The sequence below is a fragment of the Peromyscus californicus genome, unplaced genomic scaffold (genome assembly GCF_007827085.1).
Source record: "Peromyscus californicus insignis strain IS unplaced genomic scaffold, ASM782708v3 Scaffold_7__1_contigs__length_154581171, whole genome shotgun sequence".
NCBI classification, from domain to species: Eukaryota; Metazoa; Chordata; class Mammalia; order Rodentia; family Cricetidae; genus Peromyscus; species Peromyscus californicus.
The window spans coordinates 1,390,801-1,415,085 of NW_026294595.1; the positions used below are offsets into that span (position 1 = coordinate 1,390,801).

The window sequence follows — 24,285 nt, forward strand, 5'->3', positions numbered from 1 at the left end:
TTATTTCATGAGAATTTTCTCATATGACTAAAATCAAGCCAAAATTTTCTGTTGCCTGGATTAAATACAATTATTTAAATTTTCTCTTAGCACATGTTTAAGTGTGTGTTTGTTTTGCAATTAGAAGAAATAACTACTATTTATATAATATGCTACTGAAAATTAAGTCACAAGATTTAATATAGATAAAAATAAGGTTAAAACATATTGATTTTCTGATGTTCCTGTAAATTTTAGTAATTACTCATTAAAAGGCAGCTTTCTTCCTCATTCATACTGTAGAACTTCAAGAAATTATATTAGATGAACTGGTTTCTGCCAAGGATTTTGCTGACTGAGTAACCTTTTCCAAAAGTTAGGTTTTTAGTGTTTCTTCTTTAAATTTTGTAAATTGCAGTCATGTTTTGAGGTAGGTTATAATGCCAATTTTAGGCTTTTGTAATATTGCCAATGTCTTTTCCTGGCTTCTAATAGCAACAATTCCTGAGCACAAAGATCATTTGAAAACTGAGGACTGGCTGCATGGTAGGGGTTCTGTCATGGTCACAGCAGAGACTTCTGCTCACCATGTCCTGGATTCCTAGTTCCTCGGCTTGTTCAGGTCTAGGTTCATCTTTTCTGCTGAGGGGTGCAATAGAGGAAAGCTCAGCTTCACCAAGTGGCTGTCGTTGGTTATGGTACAGAATGTACCAACCATTGGGTTGGTCCAGCCATTGCTGCTCACATTTCCCCAAGTATTGTACCTTATACCTCTCTCGGGACATTGCTAACTTTACACCATATTTCACATGCAGAAATTTAGCATTAGTGCTCATTCAACTCTCTGTTCAGGAACCTGGATTATGTTAGGAAATGAATGAAAGATTGCTGCTGGACAATGATTGTTCCATTTTAACAACAGTTTAGAAACACTAATGAAGTAAGTGTACCATGTATGAGCTGTCCAGGGGACACTCAACTATACTGTTCTGGAGAATGAGTACCTGCTGAAAGAGCAACTCATGCTGACTTGGGGTTTACCCTGAACTTTGAGCTCATATGATTTCAGCAAGTTACCTAGTACCTAGCCTTTCTGTTCTCAACTTTCCTAAACCATTTTCTGGCATCTACTTGAAATAAGTCAATAAGCAAATTCTTGGTGAGCTCCTGGCATGTAATAAATTCCTAAATAAATAGAAGTCCTTCCAGATATTTTGACCTCTTTGGTGTATCACGAGCAACACAGCAGCAAAGGTGCTTGAAGCTAGGTAGATCTTGCAGTTGTAGTTGAACAGATTATGCTCTCTTCTTGAGGGTTACTGAGCTTTCATGGAGAATTCTGCTTCTGCCTGCCCAGTGCAGGACTGCTGCTAGGTAGAGGTGGAGGTTTTCTCCAGAGTAGCATAGTCTAGTAGGTGAGACAGATTGCTGTGGCCGAGGGAAGCAAGAGAGGGAGGGTTTACTTGGCTTACATAACTCTTCCTTTACCTTTCCTCAAAACTTTGAGTGTTATTTGCAAAAACATTTAGAAGAACTGTCTTAGTGAGAAAGTCAAGGAGTCACTAGAAGTAACTTAAGGGCAGACAGCTTCCTGTCTGTTTTTGTTGCCGACTCTCTTTGCATGGGTCCACCAGGAGGCTTTGAACATCAGTGGTCTGTACCAATCTCTGGTCTTATCATTTATTTTAATGGTCCTTGCACAGGGTCACTCTTGGATGTGGTGCTCTGGGCAGTCTCACCCCAGAGTGCTTCCCTTCCTTTATTTAACCTCTGACCTGTGAAAACAAGAGTTAATCAAGAGTTCTAAGGTAGCTAAGAGGAAGGGGAAGTGTTTGGTTACAAATTAAATATGAACAAGTCATAAGTCATAAATCCCCAGTAGTGCTACCAGTTGTGTGTCTCAAGTTGCATGTGGCCCAGAGTGTTTGAGTTATAAATTCAAGTTCAGAGCCTTCTGATTGCTTGGGGCTAGGTGCTAGGTTCATTTTCTTTTGGCCTTAAACTCTCTGCCTTCTAAAACATTAGTTTTATTGGACCAGCTACCTTTATACCTCATGTTTTTGCCTCGTGCCTGCCTCTCCTTCCTCTCTTTACCTGCCTGCTGATGTTGATTGGTGTGCTGTTCTGTGAATTGAGACAGAACCATTTCCCTGAAAGAAGTTGAGCATATGGAAAAAGTCACCAAGGAAAGGCACTGAAGCATTGAGCATAAATACCTTTAAGAGACAGCCAGACACTTTTATAGGGAGATTTGCGATGGAATGAGAGAGCGTTCAAGCAGAGATGAGGGTGCTGATGAACTAAATGAGTGCTGTTCATGGAAACCGGATGCCTTGTTTAATCTAGCACTTCATGAATGGTCACCACAAGCATGCACATAGAGCTTCAGACTTTAAATTTAAAAAGACTACACAGCCAAGAACCTGTGATGTAACCTATGGCTTTTCTAGTAAGTTCTTTAAAGTGTACATTTAGGTCCCAACATGAGGCACTGGAAACTTGAAATACAGTCCACCATCATCCCCATTTGGTTGAAGCATCTTAAATTGAGCTGTTTATATTTGTATTTCCAATGTAACATGGACTCTAATTCCTAAAGCAAGGAAGAGAGGACACATGACTGGTGTCCCTGGAGCTAGCAGAGTAAGAAAACATACTGGATTGCTGAGAGGCAGCCAAAGTTGGATGCTCAGGGTACTTTATAGCTGAGGGGTTTGGGAGGCAAGCTTTGATTGTATCAGGGTGTTACAATGAGAACCGCAAGGCAAGAATTCTATGTCTCACCTCAGGTTCAGTCATTTTTGTACAGCTATTACATGTATGGAACAAATAGAACTGAAAACTCAGACTAGACAAGTTTTGTGCTTTAGTAGCCATGCCATCATAGGGAGGTTGTTCCACTTCTGAGACTCAGTTTTATCACCTGTAAAATGGGACAAACCTCATACATCAGCTGCAACAAGTACTATATCAAGGCACCTAGCACTTGGTAAGTGCTCACTCCCTTTACCCACTAGCTTTCACTTCATGTAAAATGATGTCAAGTAGCATTTCCATGGGATAATTAGTTTGGTTGTTTACTACTGAAAGTAGGACAGGACTTCTTTTTTTTTTTTTTTTTTTTTTTTTAAGATTTATTTATTTATTATGTATACAGTGTTCTGTCTGCATGTATGATCTTATGCCAGAAGAGGGCGCCAGATCCCATTATAGATGGTTGTGAGCCACCATGTAGTTGCTGGGAATTGAACTGAGGACCTCTGGAAGAGCAGTCGGTGCTCTTAACCTCTGAGCCATCTCTCCAGCCCCAGGACAGGACTTCTTATGGAACTGTTTCTTGCCTTTGCTTTTTTTTTTCTGTTTTTTGTTGTTGGTTGTTTTGGTTTAGTTTGGTTTGCTTTGCTTTGCTTTGCTTTAATAGTAGAGACAGCATATGTCTCTCTAAGGCTGTGAAAGCTTTGGCGAGGTGGGCCTGGCTTAGGACCTCGCTGGACCATTATATTATATTATAGTTGTAATTCCAGCCATAAAGTCAGATGATCTGAATGGGAAAACTTGCAGGTGTGTGAGTACAGGAGTGGGCCACCCCATAAACTCCTGGGAGGATGATGAAAGGCCTGTATGCTCACCTTCTCAGGACTCAGTGGAAAATACCGAGAATTACAGCTCACTGTCAGCACAGGTGATATTATCCCAAAGGTCTCTCAATAGCAGCATTTCACCAGTGATAACAGCATAGTGCCCCATGCTTTCCTTCAGAGCAATCTCCCTCAATCACAGTCATGCTACCACAGAAAGGAAGACAGCAAACACTCCCTCTAAAAGCAGCAATTATTGAGCAACCATCAAGAGAAAAAGGAGCCTTGTTTTCAAAATCAAATCCAAGTGTATGTTCCACTGAGTCTATATAAGCACGAGTGTTTCATAGAAGGGGTGTGTGTGCTCACTTCATAATACAAATTAATATTTGCACTCATTCAGCAATACAATATATTTTCCTGCATGCATATAATAGCTATCACAATGGGGATGTTAATTATGGGCATAAATCAGAGATTCTTGAGCTTAACTGGATACTATAATAAATTTACAATTCAGGATTAGCAGCTGTGAGCAAAGCAGAAGGATCAGGTTGGGCAGGACTGGCTTTGATCTCCCAAAGGGGGTGAATTTTTCTCTTACTTTGACTTTTGGTCTCATTAGCAGTAAGAGTGCAACAATAGGAGGGTGAAGGAAGTTAATGCTGCTCCAGGCATGGCTGGAAGTGTATTTCCACACTGTGCTTAGCTGTGTAGTAGCTTCCAAACAGCCATTGGAGGGTAGGCATCACATCCCCATTTCCCAGATGGGGAAGGAGAAGCAAGCGTGGGCCACAGCTGGTGAGTTTTTTGCTGTGCAGTTGGTGGTGTCACTTCTCTGAGAAGCCTTCTGAGACCTGTGTTCTGCCCCTCGTGACCCTCTATCACAGTACTGACGCAGTGCTGCTGCATCCTCTGCTGGTGTGAGTTGTTCCCTTTGTGAGCTCTTGAGATGCAAGACCACAGGCACATACTGCAAAGCATGTCCGGTAACATGTGATGCTGGTCTGGGAGCTTCACTGCCATTTCCAACTCCACAGAGATCTTCCCTGAAGCTAAAGCGTTTAGCTCAGGAAGGAGCTGTGTGCTTCTCTCCTAGAGAGGAGTGTGCACAGCTCAGCACTAAAGCTGTTAGAGAACTTGGGCCAGCACCCATGGCTGGTTTTTGTTGTGCCTAAAGGTGAGAGTACTTTAGCTCTGGGTATAATGGGGAAGGAGGTGTGTCTTATGGAAGGCTGTCCACCTAGAGCCTAGGTATTTTCCTTCCCCATCCACCGTCAGGGAGAAAGGGAAAGGATGAGAGGTGTAGAAGTGGATGAGAACACTCATATCAGAGCTTTTCTCTTTAGTACATTTGGAGAAAAAAGCAGGAGAAATATGGGTTAATGAAGGAGCAGGCCTGAGGCAGAAACATTGCCTGCTGCATGATTCTTTTAAGGGCTCATCTGCACTTGAAAAATTAGGTTTCCCAGGAAGACAATGAGGAATAACTGATGGGACTGACTTGTGTTGGAAGCTGGGGAAGGTGCATTTTCGCCAATGTTCTAATTGTTTGTCAGAATTCCAACAGGATGTTGGCATGTCTGGTTTTTAATCCTGGGTTATTTTCCTAACCAAAATGTTGCCTGCTGAGTTGGGGTCTCCAGCTCCTAACAAGAGCAGACTAGCTGTTATCCTATGGTGCCAGTGGTCCTGGCCTTTGTAGTGACTATAGCAATGATTGCTCTCTGTCTCAGGAAACTGTGACTTATAGAATAGCTGGCATGGCCAAGCACACACAAAGAGTTAAACAATCACCATTCAGCAAGTTGACATTAATAGAGAAGTGAGAAAGACAAGCATGTAGAGTCAACTCTGGGTAGTCTTCATGGAGGGGAAGCCCAAGACATCTTCATGTTTTTGGATTAAAATGTGCTTATTTAGCCGGGCAGTGGTGGCGCACGCCTTTAATCCCAGCACTCGGGAGGCAGAGGCAGGTGGATTTTGGTGAATTCGAGGCCAGCCTGGTTTACAGAGCGAGATCCAGGAAAAGGCGCAAAGCTACACAGAGAAACCCTGTCTCAAAAAAAAAAAAAAAAAAAAAAACCAAGAAAAAACAAAAAACAAAAATGTGCTTATTTTAACAGATGCCATAAATGCACAGTAAAAGTGGGGGAAAGTTTAGAATTTTATCTAGGAAGGGTGAATCTAAGAGTTTAAAATAAATTTACTTCAACAAAATCTAGTTTTTAATTTTAACAATGAATTAATTCTTAGACAGAATAATTCATGAGTCAGCTGGGTTTCTGAGGGAAGGGATTGTGGTTTCTCTGCCTTGATAACGCTTCATGTTTGACTTGCACAGCATAACCAGAAAAGAAGCCCTTTTTTTTCCCTTAAAGTATTTGAGAACTTTAGTTTCCCAAAGGCTTCTCTTGTCCTTTGATATTGAAATCATTTCTTTTTGATGTAGCTGTTGTGTCACTATGCTTGTTTTTTATCATGTTTCTCTAGGTTGTTTGCTGCCTGGGCATTTGTCTGCGCTGAGCAGGTGTCCAGTGTCTCTAAAATGGCTCTTGAGATCCCGCATCCTGAGTGCAGGTTATGACTTACTCCATGGACAGCTGATGTTATCCACTGTCAGTTACACTGACAGACATGAGCAGAGGATCAGGAGTAGCTGCTAGGTCCCACAAGAAGGACAGAGTGGGAACTTCCATTGAGGCAACCACATCTTGGTGACTATTTTCCTCTTGCTATGGTTCTGCTTTCTGACTCACTCTGCTTGACATAGAATGTGAGGTCTCTTATAATATGCTTGAGGAACCCCTAACTAGAATACCAGCGTTCAAAAGAAAACTCTCCACGTTCAAGATCAGCAAGAGCAATAAGTAGAGAGGCCCAGGAGTGGGGTTTAAACTCTGGACTGGGAACCTCCCGTTGTATGTCAGGTGTGTAAGTTAGTTACTGGTTCTTACACTATAACCGAATGTCGCCGTCACATATACAGGCTCACCTGTATCGCACTGCACATGTGTCATACCACCCAGCAATAGTGTAAGAACACCTCACCTCAGATTCAGAACTATCATGTTGTAAACTGCAGAGTTTTCACTGTCTACACAAGCATTTCTGCTCTTATAGAAAGATATTGGCTTAGTTATGGAAAGCAAATACTTTTAATATTTTCCTACCATCAATAAGTATCAGACTAGCATATCATCAGATTATATAGTGTTAGAATATTTTATTTTAAAAATTGTTTAAGCAGCTGCCATTTTGTACTGAATATTTGTGTGAAGCAGCATTCTCCACACTCATGATCATAACGTAAAAATATTGATCACTGCATAGCAAGACTCTGTCTCAAACAAATAAAAAAAAAAGATAAACTCTGAAAAACATTAATGATGCTCTATCCATAGTATCAAATATTTAGTCAGGATTTAATTTTTCATGTGAAAATAGGCAAGCACAGCCATCTGATTAGTATGCAAATTTGCTTTTTATATTTAGTAAATGGTAAAAGTACTTGTTTGTTAAAGATGAATTAATGATTTATTCTTGCTAAATGTTTGGTTTGTATACCTGTTTTACACACCGTTATGCCTGAGCCATGTAAAAATTTCTCAGGCAAAATTAGCTATCAGTGCAAACACTTAAGAAATGTTGAGCAATGTAGTTGGTTACTCCTTTTAAAAACATTTATTTTTATTATTTTAAAATTATGTGTACGTATATGTCTGCGAATGCAGATACCCACAGAGTCCAGGAGTGGGGGTCAGATCCTTTGGAGCTAGAGTTACAGGTGGTTGTGAACCACCCAACCTGGCTGCTGAGAACTGAACTCAGGTTCTCTGGGAGAGCAGCCAGTGTTCCTAGCCAGTTGGCTGTCTCTCTAGCCCTGGTTGCTTCTTTTATCAATGAAGTCCCCAAGTCTTTGAGAGACTGTTCTCAAATTGCAGGAAGTATTAAAACTGAACTCACGTGAGGATGTTGGACTCCTCTGTCTTCTTGGCATGAGCGACACTATCCTGTTATTTTGGAATTTGAGAGTTTGGGATTGCTTATTTATTAAGCATTTCATTTTATCATATTAATTTTGAAATAGGATCTCATAAATGAGACTGGTCTTGAACTTGCTGTGTAGCTGAGGCTGGCCTTGAACTCTTGATCCTTCTGCCTCCACTGGGATTATAGCTATGTACCACCTTAGCTATAATGTGAGGTTTTGTTTTGTTTTTTTAAATATGAGAACTTTAAATACAAATTCCATATCACCTTAATTAGAACATACTTTGCCATTGATGAATCCCTGCAAAATCCATGGATAGGAAGCAGGAAGAGAAGTCCTCTCCCTGCTACTGCAGTCAAGAGCACCTCAGAAACTCACCAGGGACAGTGGGGAGCCTCTGCTCCATCTCGCTGTCCTCAGTCTTGACTCACCTCTCCAGATGTCCGGTATCTTGCCAGGCAGTTGTTACTTCATTTTATCTTCCTATATAATATGCCCCGAGTATTTACTTGATAAAATTTTACAATAAATTCCTTTTATTATTTTCTTCTAAACTAGAGCCAGGGTATTTTATTGATCTTTTTCAAGTTTTAAGGATGACTGGATTACATTAGCTAAGATTTCCCTCTCAGGAAAGCAAGTAAGGCACTGGTTCTGATAGAGCTGAGTTTACTAAGAGAGAAGTAGCCACTTTCTGCTCATTTTAAATACTCATCACCAGGATGTTACTTCTCTTTCCTTGTCTCTTTGGTTCCTCCCCATCTCAGGTGCTCAGCAACCATGAAGCCTATTAGTTCAGTCCTTTCAGAGTCCAGCCCTGCCTGCCCACTGCCCTTCACCATTGTCCTTGCTCCAGCCCTTGTCTGTGAGAGGTATTCTTCTGTTTGTACTGATTGTTGTGCCCACTGCTTCCCACTTTCCCAGCTCACTTGGTCACAGCTCATTCAGAACCCACCCTCTGAGAAACAGAGCAGCTTGTACAGCTGCCAGCACTGTTCTCTCAGAGCTGTGTGCCCGTTCTCTGCCATGCTCCTTACAGTGTACACTCTAGTTGGTGTGCTTATACTGGTTTTGATGGAGGAAGATACTGTTCTGTGTGTATTGTTTAAATACTAACAAACTTATAGAAAAAATTGGAAGCTCAACGCAAAGAGATGCTTTTTTTCCACCTGTTTGAGATATATTGCTAAAATGATAACTAATAAAGGTAAACACTTTATTATGCATTAAAAACATTGTTTTCTTCTATATAACTACATGCTAGTCATAAAAATGAAAAAGTTAATGAAATTTTTGAACAGTTCCTGTTCATGTTTTTAAGAAATCAGGTTCAGAATTAACATTGCATCTATTAGTAGTGTCTGTGCTTCAGTCTGGCCCAGTTCTTCAGTGTTTCCTCCTTTATAAACAGGACAGCCAGGCTCTAGTATTGGAGAATAGTCCTCTGTGCTGTTTATCTGATGCTTTCTTGAGATGAGGCTCCGCTTCCACATCAAGGGTGTGATAAAGTTGTGCTGTTTTCTGTGGCATCTGTCTGGTGACACACTATTTTGTTCTGTTCTGTTATTTGATGAAGGTTGTAACCTTAGGGTTTTCCTGTCTGTTTCCTTGTGATGGATAATTTGATTGTGAAGACTTACTCTCAGACTGTGCAAATAGCCCCATCACTCAGCAGATATTCTACTTGTCATTTTTATCTGCCTGGACTCCATATAATCCCTTCGTTATTATGTGCTTTGATGTTCAGATTGTCACAGATTCTGTCAGTAAAGAGGAGCTCCCTCTCACCAACTTTTGTGTCCTGTTGATATGTTCTGACTATGTGTTGAACACTGCCTTGCTTCTTACAGCACGAAGTATTTCTTAGCTCTGGCCGTGGAAGCAGACGTTTCTTCAGAGAACCCTCATTCTTAGTAGAGAATGCTATTTGGAAGTTCACATCTAGGCACTGAAGGTGCCCATTATAATTGAAGCATCTCTTGTCACAGGCCTTTTCTGTCACTCAATCTAGAAACTGTGTGTGTGTGTGTGTGTGTGTGTGTGTGTGTGTGTGTGTGTGTGTGTGTGGTGTGATCTGAATGTGCACATTTGTATTTTTATTTGTATCTCTGTATGCCATTATTTCACAATCATATCTAACCAGGATTCATTCTTCTTTCTTCTCTAACCATATTTCTAATTCACATGTCTGATATCAAGATCCTTGGTTTCTATTGTACGCTTAGTTATTTGATCACTTCCCTTGTATGTCACCAGGCTTCTGCTACACCTTCCTTCCTACATGGCTGCATTCCCTCACTCTATTTGGACTGACACTTTAGATGGAACTGTCACCTCCTCCTACCATAGACACCCTTCTCATATCATCTGCTTGCATAGTTCCTGGCTGCCCTGCATTGGTACCCTCCTCTCATGATTCCTGCACTGGGCTGCCCTGTACTGATGCCCTCCTCTCCTCTCTCCCGCACCGGGCTGCCTCCAGATGCTCTCTTTGCTCTGCGTAGCTTTCTGCACTGTTGTCACCTTCTCTCCCTCGTGAGCTCCTGCTGCAGCTTCCATTCATGCATTCATTTTCTCTCTCTCTCTCTCTCTCTCTCTCTCTCTCTCTCTCTCTCTCTCTCTCTCTCAAGTGGTTAGCTGGATGCAGACGTATAATCCTATCTCACACACATCCCTCAGCAAGATGGCTATCCTAACCATCCATTTAGTGAAGGGAGATCAGAAGACCGAGAGTCTGACTTCATTTAGACTCAGTTCCTAAGATCAGTTCTGGAGGGAGCAGCTCATCCAGCTGACATGTTGCAAAGTGGAAGGTTTTCATCCAGCCTGTGCTGACACTCAGGCTAGCTGGTTTATATCCATACAGGCCATGACTGCTGCACCATAGGGCCATTTAAGGATCATTGTGAAGTGGGCTATTGTTAAAATGATGTCTGGAACCCAGGCTGCACTGCCTCCATGCCCACAATACTCATCAGGCCATGTGGAGAGGTTTCTGTGGCACTACAACTCTTTTAACTTTAAGATTTTCTGTGGATTCCCACAAAACAGAGCTTCCCTATTGACGTGAGGACCAAGCTACCTGAACTGTGAGAGGTGTGTGGATCCAGGCTGGTAGCTGTGGGGCAGGTCTCCTCTGTTCTTTCCCTCTCTGCTGATGGGATCGTGATAATGATCCATTAGGATTCTGTGTCACTCCAAAAGTCTGAAGTAACAGTGCTTGGGAAGGATAGCTGGCTTCTCCCACCTAGACACCCTCTCCTGTGTTCATTTCTTTTCTGGACCAGAACTTCCTAGTCATTTGTCATCTTAGTCCTAGTGCTTAGACTGAGTCCACCACATAGTGTTCTCCTGCAGGGAGATGCAAGTATACCCGACCTAACAGTTTGAGACCCTGACGGTGGCCAGGGAGGAGCTATCTGATAGGGTACTTGTCAGCTGGGAAGCATTGTTTTCTCACTGCTGACAGACATGCACAGGATGGAGTGAGGGCTACATGTCTTCACCTGCAGCCTCCTGGTAGTGTGGCTGGGTGCAAGCACTAATGAAGCAGGATAGGAAGTGCCAACGGACAGAGCTCAGCTGTGAACCATGGCCCTTCTAGCTGGGGAAGCTGGACACTTTAAAGGAGAAGACAGCTGCAGCTTGGTTTCAGAACCCTAGCACTGCCATCACTAGGCACTCATCTGTCAGCACACAGGGGACAACGTGTGGGGAACAGTTGTATCTGGTCAGGCCAGAAGGAGAGAGAAATGCCCGGCTTCCGGATAACTAACTACCAAGCAGTCCATGGCCGATGGTTCTGCCCACCATAACCACAGGAATTGGTTTGATGAGGCAGAAGCTGGTAGAGTGAAGTGGGCTGGCTCTGTGGGCCAGACAGTCCTCACCAAATGAGGCTACTGAGGCTGCAGTATGTTTGCCAGGCTCTGTGAGTTGACTGGTTGTCCTAAACTACTTTAGTATGCACTCTAGTTCAAAGCCCGAGAGAAGCAGGCAGCCCTACTGTACTGCTTCCTGTATTCTTCATAAAAGGAGCTGGGCTTTGCTTTCCTCTGCATCTTCCCTGCTTGTCCCTTCCCTCTTTTCTGACTCCCAGTTGTTGGTTTTACCTAGTGGTATTTTCTTCCAGGCTGGGTTTGTTTACTGAGAGTCCTCTAATCTGTATGGTTTGCTTGGGGGCGGGGAGCGCGTTTCTTCTGCTCTAATGGCTTTTAGCTCATGAAGGTTTATTTAACAGAAGAGGAAGGGAGCATGTTATCTCGTGCCTAATCCCTCTTGAATGTTTACATTGCTCTGCCAGGGCTAGTGCTGTGGAGAGTGGCAGCAGCCATTTGCTCTGGAAGAGTCCATATGTGGCTGCCAGAGCTGATGGAAACATATTAACATAAGTGATAATACTGTCATAGAAGTGAAAAGTTAAGTTGCTTATCAGTATATTTTGATAAGCTACTTAAATTTTACAGTAGCATGTTCTGGCTTCAGACAGACGTCACAGATAGGAGCTTATGCACTTTATCTGTCCTCTCTATTACCTCTCACTTCATTTATTACTCTCAGTGGTCCAGCAGTAATCTGTACAGGGTTCTGATCCCTTCTCCCGGGCAGGATGTCACATCTGGGCCCTGCCTTGGGTCCAGGCCTATCAGTAACAAACGCCATTTGCGTAGCAGAATAAATGTGAGCAGACCCGAGCAGCAAGCTTCTCACATGCCTGTTCTCAGTAGTTTTGGGAATTTTCCTAAGACAGAACAAAGCATTTAAAGTGGGGGCTGGGTATACTTCTTGGAGTAGGGATAATTCTCACTAACTTTTCCATGACTCTAAGGGCCCTTGCTATCTGCTAGTCTTCATCTAGGTGTGTGTATGCAGGTGTGTGTGCATGTGCATGTATGTGCTTGTGTTTCCCAATAAACTCTGAACTCAGAATGTAGGGCCAAGCTCCATTTTTGGTCTTGATGCTGAATACAGCAAAGGAAGGTGTGCTCCCTTCTCTGTTTGTGTAGTCTGTTGAAAAAAAAAAAAAACCATGCTGTTGAGTGCTATGCTGTAGGAGGGGACATTGTAACAGTCATGTATTCATGAGCACAATGGAAAAGAAAGAATTGGGTCACAAAAGTAGGGGCAAGAGGAGTCAGGCAAGATCCTGAGAAGAGAGAGCCACAAAAGCCCTCCTGAGGAGCATGAACTGCTGGTTCCCGTAGGAATGGGATGCCACTACAGTAACTGAATGTGCTATGTAGATTTGTATTTGGGGGGGGGGGGGGGCGGGGGGAAGTCAGTTCCTTTTATTCACTCATAATAATGAATATTATTTATTCATTAGTAACAGATATCAGAATGGGGAAAAAACAAAAAGAGGGTGCTGGGAATCATAGCCCTCCGTTGGAGAGGCTCAAGCTTCCCAGAATCCCTTGTCCCTCCCCACTTTGGGCACTTGGTGTGGAGAGTGAGAGAACAGAGACTGGGCATGATTGACAAGACTACAGAAGGCACTAGTGGGTTATCTCTTTGACCTGTGGGAGGGCGGGGGGCTCCCAGGGAGGACGAGAGGCTCTGACATCCTGGCCTGGCCTAAATCTCTTCCTTTCCCTTTCTTGGCTTTGTTCTTCACTTGGTTACCAAGTGGCCTCCTGGCACTGGGTGTTACACCAAGCCTCCTTGGACTTTGGTGCCTGTGTCGGATTGTACTGGATCTGGGCCCACAGGTGCCCTCTCAGAGAAATGTCTATGTCCTTGCTGCTGGGGGTGCAGGGTCCCCAGGTCTACTACCTACGCTTGCCACCCCTAACCCCCAGACCAACCTGTTCACTTTGTCTTTTTGGTCATCAGAGGAGTTGAGTGCCAGGAAGTCAAGAAGGGCTAGGGGGAAGAAACCTCAGGCTGCACATCACTGGCTGCCTGTGCAGCTTCACCCTCTCTGGCAAGGTCCATCCAGACTTCCATTTTTGATAGGCCATTCTGACAGCCACACAGGAGGTCAATTTCACGAGTAAGCTCTGCTGGCACACCATCCTGTGAATTAAGAGGAGTAATGGTCAGGACCTGCTAGATGGCAGAGGGGACAGAGTTATCTATTCATGCTACAGCCCGTATACCACAGATGCAGTAGAGGTGGGAGATCTGATGGACTAACGTGATTGGTTTTTGTTGTACAGGCCATGTGGGACACAGAGGCCAACAATGGACATGCTGTGCATTGCTGTGTGTCCAGTCATGAGAAATAGAATAGATGCTTTCCTAGAGAGTATAGGAATGGTGGGAGAAGCCTCGCTAATCAAACATGGTGCCTGATTGCAGACTCTAGTTTGAATTTCCTCTCTATGAACCTAGTTTTGAGGCACAGGAATAATTCATAATGGACATTTAGTGTTCTGCCTCACACAGGCATGTTTTTATAACCCAGAAATAATTAACATTTAAGTAGTTTGGGTTTATATCAGTCATGGCTAGAATCTTGAGGATGTAGAGAAAATCTGAAATGTTTTTGTTTGAGTTAAGCTCTCATTCAGGCTTTTGACTTGCATGCTAACATTTCTTGTGTTTCTTTGTCTTCCTCAGCTACCTCCCCTGGTTCGAGGTGTTTTATAAGCTTCTTAACATCTTGGCAGATTACACGACAAAACAACAGGTATTTGCCTTTTTAAAAAATAATTGTTTTTAACGAGCAAACTTTTTATGATTATGAAAGTAATATGTATCTTATATTCCACTAAAACATTTATGAAAAAAGTAATGCATGCCCATCCTCGAAAGGTTGGGAAATTAAGAAAATAGTGGAAGGGAAAAGAAAATCACTTCTCACTTAGTATGCCTTACCTCATCCCCAAAATAAATATTGCTAAAATTTTTAGTTGTTTCTTCATTTTTTTTTTTCTTTTGAGGTAAGGAAATAATAACTAGACTGCTCATGTTCCCAGCGTTAATGTCAGATTTTCCCAACAACCCTGAAAGTTCACAAAGTATGCCATGTTACAGATCACTTAACTGACAGGTGACTTAACAGCTGCTACACTCCCCATTTTGATAAAATTTTGTGGTATTTTTATAGTAATTCTTGTAAGGGTCTGAAAATTCCTTTAACAGTTCTGCTGTACCTTAATTACCTTTGGGAACTCTGCAAATGAGGATTCTGTTTGTCATGGATTAAAAAAGATTTGGGTTAAAATGAGAAAGAATGCACCGAGTAACCAAGCTAAAGTGATATATAGAATAATTGTTAAATGCCATCAGTATTTTTCCTTTTGATTTATCTATAGTATCCTGGTTCTGAAAATGTTCTATTAAAAAATTACAGTTCTACATTATTTGGCTTAAAGGGCCTCAAATCTGTGTATGTTTGTTTTAGTTTTTCTCCCTGTGACTTACATAATGTAGGCTCTCAGAAAGCCTGCCGTGGGGCACCTTGGTTACTCGGTGCTTTCTTTCTCATTTTAACCCAAATCTTTTTTAATCCATGACAAACAGAATCCTCATTTGCAGAGTTCCCTGAAACATGTTTCGGGAAATTTGCTGTTTAGGGGGTGGGGAATGGAAATTGAGTATGCAATGGATAACTCTTTTCTTTGAGTGAGTTGTACTCAGTGGCAAATGTATTCCAGAGGTCACAACAGATGGCAGGAATGGTTCATAGAAATGGCTTCTCACTCATCACACTCAGTGTGAAAGGAAGCATCAGGTCAGGAATTCTATCATAGAAGAACTTTGATGAATGAGGTAGCAGGCTGCCATGGGATCTGTTCATCGATTTCTGTTGCACATTTAGCTTTGGTCAGACATTCAGGTTTCCACTCAATTTGAAAGGTATCTTTAATAAATAAAAGTATGTAACACGTTGTCTCTGAACTGGAGACTTGACTCATGTTTTTGTAACCCACCTTTATACTCCATTTAGTTTTGAAAACAACAGTGCAACCTAGTACTCTTTTTAAAATGTATCTAAAAATGCTCATACCCATAGTCCTAGCATTCGAGAGGCAGCTAGGAGATCAGGAATTCAAAACCATCCTTAACTACAAATAGAGATTTAGGCAGCTTGAGGCTCACTTGCTGGTTAAGTGAGTTTGAAGCCAGTGTGGGCTACATGAGACCTTATCTCAAAGAAGTTAAAAAGGAGGGAAGAAAGAACAAAAGAAAAAAAAATCCTGCATTGTTACAGGGTTCTACACAATGTTGAATGCTTTCTATATTCTTGGATGAGGTCTGGCTGGCTGGTATGGATTCTCCCATGAAGTCTGGTTACTGCAATGTAACTTGGCTTTTTTTTTTTTTTTTTTTTTTGAGATTGAAATGTGACCATTATTGATTACAAGGGGCAGGCTAAAGATCAGGAGTTCTTTCTCTCTGTGGGCAAGTGACTCCCTAATATTTCTTTCTTTTTCTTTTTATTTTTTTAATGCCGAATGCTTTTTTGCACCGTTCTCTCTGTCATACCTGTCTTCTGTGTGGGGAGTGGAGAAAGCTCTGGGTGTGCGAAAGCCTGAGTGAATTGTGTGTTGTTGACACAGGCATGGCCATATCAAGGACCCAATGCCTTGGGCCCATGGTAAATGGCAAAGCCTTCCGTCCTGGTCCTAGTGCAAATGTTGACAGTGCGTGTAGAAAACGCCCAGCATAGCTTTATCCTCCCAGATAATTTTGGCCTGAAGACTGCTATTGTACAGAAATGCTAAACTTACCTCCTTGACTGGGCTGTACACCAATACGCCGTCCCCTTGGTTCAGCTGTGTGCAATAACCTCCCCTCCCTGTTCAACTGTGTAAAATAAACACACTGAGCTTCCCTGATGGTGGGACTTCTCCATCAGAGAGCCCAGTTTTCCAAAAAAAAAAAAAAAAAAAAGAAGGGAAGAAGAAGGGAAGGAAGGAAGGGAGGGAAGGAAGGAGAACTTGGGAAAGGAGGGTGCTATAAACTGAGCATGACCCTGTGGGACCAGTGCTTTTGTCCTCTGAGCTTATTGAGGCCCCTGCCTTATGCTGTATGGGAAGCTGAGATCATTCATATGGCTTAGTTGGCTGGAGTCTATTTTTCCTGACTCAACATACCTACAGAGTTTGTTCTGACCAAAGGAATTATGATAAAACAGAGTAAGGACTCTTATCTATGATGGCTTGATGAATAGATGTTGACCACTCAGTCAGAACAGGATGAACGGAAGGGAGATTTCAGTATCCCTGGTCAGCAAGCATGAAGACATTAACTTGGATCTCCAGCACCCACATAGAAGACAGGCATAGCAGCTGTTGCATCTAATCCAAGCACTCAGGAGGAGGGGCAGGCAGATCCCTGGAACCCATTAGACAAAAATCCTAGCTGAATAAATGAGCTCTGGGTTTACTGAGAGCCCTTGTCTTAAAAAATAAAGTGTAGACCAATCTAGGAAGACGCCTGACATTGGCCAGAGGTGTCACATGCAAACACAAGAACACTTATATACATCATAAACACATGGAAACCAAGATCCAAACAAAACCCCAGTATGTTTGTTCCCTAAAAACAGCCGTCTCCCATCCTGAAGTTATGGGATTGTCAGATGAGGCAAGCTTCTATTTGGGAAGGTATGTGTGTAACCAGTGAGAGTCACCAAATGTTGTAGTCTAAGATGGGGTGTAGGGATTTCTGTGTGGGTTCTGGCCCCAGTGTTGTCAGATCCAGGATAGGACAGAAAGGGGATCTGCATGAAAGGAATGACAGGAAACCTGAGCTGGGTGACAGCCTGCTTGGGTGTTGGAGCCAAAGGAGATGAAGTGTGTATGTGGGAAAGTGGGAGTAGACGTGATGTGAGATGTGGGAATTCAGTGGGGATCTGCAGAGATCCAAACAGGAAGGGAACCAGCAGTGGTGGCTCAGTGCTTGGTGCCAGAGCATGAGATAGGAAGACCTAGCCCCAAGATAGGGCGAGACTTTTTTACCTTTGTGCAGTGCAGTCATGGTATGCAAAGAGAAGGAACAGGAGTAACTCCTGTGTTGGCCTGGAATTGGAGACATCCTTGTGAATCTAAGGCTTTAAGTATGCGAAGAGAAAAGTGAGTTGAGATGTGAAGTGCATGTGGTGGCCTGTCTATGTGGTACTTGGTGGCTCTGACCACTGAAGGCCTGGTGTCAGCATTCCCAAAAGACAACAAGCATAAGCACACATGCTCTCAGACCTGACTGCAGATACTCCCCAAGGAAAGGAGCCCACACTTTCTAAAGAATGGACCACTTCCAGGACTCATGTAGGAAAACTGTAAGATGATGCAAAAATGTCTTTTGTGCCCCAATTTAAAGTATTCAAAATATGATGGGGACATGTGCTTAAGACACAAAATTAAGGATAAGGGCCAATAGGTTCCTAGTTACCTTAGTCTGGAGCATCAAGACAAATACTGACAGCAAATGAAAGCTATACACTTGTAGTAAGATAAATAATAAACAGCTAGATTCAAAGCTTGAGGAATGAAATACTTACATAAAATGTCATGCTACAAAATGCTTTTTTAATGTTGGGGGAGGGGTTGCCCAATAGAGATCTGAGATGAAATAGTCAAGAGGCAAGAAAACTTCCTCAATAAAGGGCAAGCTGAGATTCACAAGGAAGCATCTGACAGTTGAGACTCATTCTGCAAAATGGGCGATCAAGGTCCTACAAATCTGGGAAAAACAAGAATTTTTCCAACAAAAGGAGTCACAAGAGTCAGCTCTACTGAAGGCCACTCAACTGACTTTATTGCCATGAGGATATGTGCAGCACAGCAGGCACAGGATTAGGTGTGCTGTGCTGAGGCATATTTCCTGGTTGTGATGATTAAACGAGGTTGTTTGGAAGAAGCGCGCGCGCGCATGTGTGTGTGTGTGTGTGTGTGTGTGTGTGTGTGTGTGTGTGTGTGTGTGTGTGTGCAGATGATGAGGTATAATGCCAACAATTCATTCTCAAACAGTCAAGGAAGTGAAGGGGCCTTTGACTGTTTCTAAAATTGTTCTGTAGGTGTGAGACTGCTTCAAAGCAAAACTAACCCTGTGCACACACATTCAAGCTTGAATGTCCTCTAAGAAACTTGATTGTCAGAGTACATACTGAATCAAGCTTGTAAACTAAGTTCATCCCTTTCATCTCAGGCTCCCTGCCAGAGGCAGAAAGGGCTGCAGACTTGGACACAACAATCCTGCCTTCCTCCTGGGTTGTGCAGCCTATTGTCCAATATGAGACTAGTGCTTCCCTCTTCAGACCTTCACATTTCCCAAGTGGTTGGGCTAGAAGATCCAGTAGTTAGGACATGGCTGCCCATGTAAACTTAACTTTCTTTTATTAACACACAGAATTCCATGGGAAAGAAGTGGCGTTTGAATCGTTTTGTGAGTGCTGTTGTTTTGAGCATCTTAAAGGCGAATCTGTTTTGAGTCGAATAATTTGTGTTGCTTTGTTTGTTATTCAGCTGCTCAGTTTCCCTAATTAACATGCAGGACTGCTGTCCTGTATCACATGCTGGTGAACTTGCTTTATTTCTAACTTTCCATAATTGGAGGCTGCTACATGTACCCACTGAACACTCAATAAAATTAATTGAGGGTAATGATGATGAAGACAAGATCCACAGTGTCATTGTTATTTCTCCCAACCACCCCCGCCCTGGAAGCTCAGATTGTTTGCTTTTAGAAGTTGTTGCTATGGAGTTGAAGGGATAGATGTGCTGAGAGCTTATGGTATATGATCCATAAAAGGTGGTCATGGTAGGTGTCTGACTGAAAAGAAAATGTCAAACTTGATGTGGGAGGATCAGTTTAGCTCTTGTGTTTGAGCCATAAGCAATGTCCTTTATCCAGCCCTACTTGAATATGAAACATATTTCTGTCTTGGGACCAGTGTCTCATATCTGTCTCTCTCTGCACCTAGACCTTACTGCAGGTCCAGCTTTTGTTACTTGGGCCTTTTCTTTTTTTCAGGAAAGTCAGTGGAATGAACTTCTTGAAACACTGCACCGACTTCCCATCCCTGACCCCGGAGTGTCTGTTCATCTCAGCGTGGTAAGTGGGGCAGAATGGTGGCCACCCTAAGCAAGAATGTCTGTATGGACCTTCAGAAGAGGCCAGAGCCACACTCTTACTTAGCGTGAGCCATGGATTCAAGGCAGGCTGGGGTGTGGGATTATCCCTCTCTCTGAGATTCACTGAAGAATAGATGCTTCCCAAATGACCACTCATATTCTTAGTCACAGATGCACGGAATAGAATGGCTGGAGCTGTTAGCCTCATCATCCCATCTTTGGCCACCTATATTACTCTGTATCACAGTCAAAGCCCATTCTGGACCCTTAGTGTTCAACATTACCTCTCTCCTATTTGCCTGTTAACTCGTGCATCCTTCAAAACCAATTCTGATTCTGCTTCCTGAGAAATCCTCCCCTGACCTCACAGGCTGAATTAGACCTTCTCTTTGGCCCTAATTTCCTTGCATGCTCTTGGAGACTTAGTTCCATCCTGTGGGAGTAAGCTGGTTTCCAGTCTCCATCCGTTGAAGACAGAGCGAGAGTCCTCAGTATAATTCCTGGCCTACAGCAGTCATGGTTTCTTTGTGTGCTTTGAGATACATCCTGCACATTGTGCAGTGTGCCAAGGTAAACTCTGAGCCAACTGATGGGAAATTTCTGTTCCAGTTGTCTCTTTTACTAGTGCTTGAAGTGACTTAAATCATGACTTCTAACTATACATAAGGCTCAGCTTCCTTGTTTGTCAGATAGTGCATAGAATCTTTTCTATGATTCAGTTACTAAATTATTTGATCTTTTAGATGGAAGCTGTCATTTTCTTTATCAGAATTCTGTAGTGGACATCCTCTGGCCAGGCACCCACTGTCATGCAGACCTGTCTCTACCCCACAGCCCTGGTAGGTTAGAGAGTCTTCTCTTCCAGATTCTCAAGAAACAGATACAATGCTGGTTTCAGGGATCAGGAAGGTGTCTGGTTCTATAGGCAAACTAATGGGTTATACCAGAACGCTATCAAAAGCCACAGTATTGTCAATAATGATAACAATAACAAATCTATTTATGTTCCTAATTTATACTAAATATACACCTGGTGCTCAAAATTGTTCACAATGTAGGTGTTAACATTCCCATGCCATAGAAGAAAGATTTAGAGGGGGAAAGGTATGCATGCAAAATCATGTGGTTTAGAAATGATGGCCCAGCTTTTGCAATGCTGAGCTAAAAGGAGGAAGGGACAGAGACAGGGAGGGAGGTGGGAAGCAGGAAAGAGGGAAGGAATTTACTTATGGAGGATTTGCTTGTGGGGAGTAGGGACTGCCAGAAAAGCAAGTGCGCTTTAGACACAGTCATCACTGAAGCAGAGCAGCCCTGCCTTTGTCTCAGTCTTTTTTCCTAAACAGCTTGACCTCACTGCTTCAGTCTGTAATGACATCCGACAGGTAGTTGTGGAGCAGCCTGGCCAGGTCACCAGCTGCCACTCCTTACCCAAATGTCTGCACAGGCAGCATGCTGTCATGCCTCAAGGATAAGCCAGCTCGGAGACAGGAGGAACTTTTGGGTGTGCAGCTGTTTCATTCCAGTGGATTCTAGGAATGTTTCTGACCTCCCCTGGTCCCCAGCATTTCATGGGCGATGGAGCAAGACAGAATCTCCAAGGACAGCCTGGGGACTAGCTGGTTTAGAGTTCTGCCGGCTCACTCTTCACAACCCATTGCATCTGTAAAGGCCGATTCCCCTCTTCACTAGATAGTCTTCTTCCCAAAATGCATTTCTATTTGAAGGGCTAGCATCTCATTTGTAATAGAAATCCTAAAATATTGGTGAGATGCCAAGCCTGGCCTTTGTTTGTTTAACTACTTTTTACAAGAGAATGTTCCTGTGTAGCTAATATAGGTGATTGAGAAAAATAGAAATGCAAACTAGCAGTTTGAACAGTAATACTTGCGTATTAAAATCCATTTATTGAGCTGGGTGTGGTAGTGCATGCCTGTAATCCCAACATTCTGGAAGCAGAGGCAGGAGAATCGGTGCAAGGCCAAAACCAGTCTAGTCTGTATCGCAAGTTTCAGACCAGCTGGAGCTACATAGTAAAACCCTATGTCCAAATAAATAAAATAATAAGTAAATAAAGTACCATTTGTTGTGTGCTAAATGCCTCATCTATGGAGTGCTTACTCAAGCTCCTTTATGTTTGTGAATGAAAGCACAGACATACGAGTGATGTGGCAGAAAGGGCCAGGGTGTGGTTAGTTACCCCACTCTGGGTCCAACCTAGTTCCTCTATATAGTCATCTTAGACTGTTTGCCTCTCTGAACATTAGTTGGTCTGTTTTTAATAAGGAGATAATATCTATCTTCAAATTTTACTGTGGAAATTAGAAGTGATATTTATAAAGTATTTAATGTCAAGTTTTCCATAAGCAGATATTCAGTAAATTTCTTTTGAGTGTCAGACAAGCAGCTTATTGTTGCCATCATTCATAACAGCTTGTCTCCAGGACCCTTTATTCTAGAAAGACTATACAATTCATTTTTCTAGAAACCTACTTACTCTCCCATTACCTAGGAGCTAAGGGTTAGGGGAGAGGTGAAGATCTGAGCTCAGGCCATGGCTGAGCTGAACCTTGCTTTCCTGGCCTTTCACAATCCATCTTTAATTGTCTAGCATGAGGCTCCTTCCCGTACCACTTACCATTATCTTCTGAGCCTTTAAAATCAACAGCAGAAGTGGCATTAGACCAGCCAGTTTTCATTTAACTTAGAAATAGATACAGGCTTATTACAAACATGGAGATGCTTCATTACATATCTTTGAAGTCTTCGTCACCCACTCCAGCTCTCTTCCATGACAATCACACTGTAAGTGAAGAGCTCATCCTCCGTTGGCAGCCATCTGTATCCATCTCAGATGGAGTGGCCTTTGGCTGGGACTGTCCTGAGCATCATATGAGCAGATTTTGACTACAGTATTGATTGATATGACCTCAGATGCTGAAATAGAATTACAGGATTGGTGGGGACATCCTGTTACTTAGTGAGTGAATCTAATGTCATTTGGTTTCTAAGAGTCCATTGCCCTATTGACCAATAAATTACAAAACTGTCCACTTCTTTGTGTTCAGAAATCTACAAATATCACATGGGAATTTAGACTTCAGCTTCTTTGAGTTTTTCATTCATGTCCACCAAAGACATTCATCTCTTGTGCTGATGAGTTAATGCTCCTAGTGTGGTACAACATTAGCTTAAGCAGCTATAATGTGGATATTTACTACAAGAAAACACAGCTTCCTCATCTGAGTAAGGAAGATGCTTCACAACATTTACCTAAATTTGAAATCAAATGCTAGTTAGCTCATCTTGAAAGAATATGCAGCTTGTGTTTTTTTTCTTTTCCAGCATTCTTACTTCACTGTGCCTGATACCAGAGAGCTTCCCAGCATCCCTGAGAATGTGAGTACTTGGAAAGGGAGCATTACATTTATTTGTTTACTGCTTATGTTTTAAAACAAAAGAAGATGTTTTCAAATATGATTATAGTACATCACTAAAAGAAATATAAAAAGAACAATGGATTATAAATAGCAAAAGCAAATTGAAAATATCTACAGAGTACAGACACAAGAAGAGATGTTCTTCATATTTCTCAAGAGTAATCACTTATTAATGGTTGATTCCAATCTTTCCAGTCTTTTTAGGGCATTTTTATATTTTTATACAGCTAAAAATCACCTATTAGAAGAGCGTCTTAGCGTTTTCATTGTTAAGAATCATTGCATAATACTCCTTTTGAGGAAACTCAGGTGTTCTTTCACAATGGAGACTCAGATTCTCCTTTCTCTTACAAGATGAGATGTTCTCAGCAAAGAAATTCCCATGTAAATGTTTATTAGGGCAGGTGTATGTAAGTACACATACTTATGTGTTCACTTCTCAGAAAGCACTTCACTTTATAGTAAGTGAAGTAGGAGGACACCCAACCTCATCTTCTAAGGGCCGAGAGGCAGTGAGCTAAAGTGACAGATCTGTAGGTTCATCTTTGCCCCCAAACAAGCTGAGTGACCTCTCTACCTTGGGGCACATCTGCAAAATATTTTACTGTGATTATAAATCGTACAATGTAGAATAAAGCCTAAAGTAGCCACCAGCAAGGTACTGGGTAAAATATAAGTAGCATGAAATTGACTCTTTTATCCACTTCAGAGGATACAGTTCATTAGTTCACATTCTGTTGGTCTCCAGAATTTTTCATCTTGTAAAATTGTAGCTGTGGACCCAGCAACCAATAACCATTAGTGCATGTAAACCATTATTCTAACTGTGATTTCTGCCTACTTGCAAGCACCACATATCAGTAGAATGATATACTGTTGGTTTTGTTTGTTTGTTTGTTGGTTGGTTGGTTTTTGAGACAGGGTTTCTCTGTGTAACTCTGGCTGTCCTAGAACTCTCTCTGCAGCCCATGCTGGCCTCTAATTCAGAGATGCACCTGCCTGTGCCTCCTGAGTGCTGGGATTAAAGGCCACTACCTCTACACGCCACTACCTCTGTATACTTTTTGTCCTTTTGTGTCTGGCTTATTCCACTTAACATAACACCTTTAAAGTTTATCTGTATTGTAGCAGGTGCCAAAATTCCTTTCCGTTTAAAATGATATGGCCAAACACACTCCAAAGAGGAAAATTCCTAGCCTTGAATGCTTTTGTAAGAACAATGAAGTTGAGTTTGAATTCAAGAAATTAAAGTACTGGGCATATAGTTCAGTGCA

General features: G+C 42.3%; 1 protein-coding gene across 11 annotated transcripts in view; it reads left to right on the top strand.

The window, feature by feature from the left end:
- Dennd1a (DENN domain containing 1A) overlaps positions 1 to 24,285 on the top strand; it is a 503,183-nt gene that overhangs the window by 239,407 nt on the left and 239,491 nt on the right. For all 11 annotated transcript variants that reach the window (XM_052724298.1, XM_052724294.1, XM_052724299.1 and 8 more), the window contains 3 exons: positions 14,113 to 14,182; positions 19,474 to 19,554; positions 22,917 to 22,970. In XM_052724298.1, the coding sequence (XP_052580258.1) occupies positions 14,113 to 14,182; positions 19,474 to 19,554; positions 22,917 to 22,970 (205 nt within the window). The remainder of the gene's footprint in view (positions 1 to 14,112; positions 14,183 to 19,473; positions 19,555 to 22,916; positions 22,971 to 24,285) is intronic.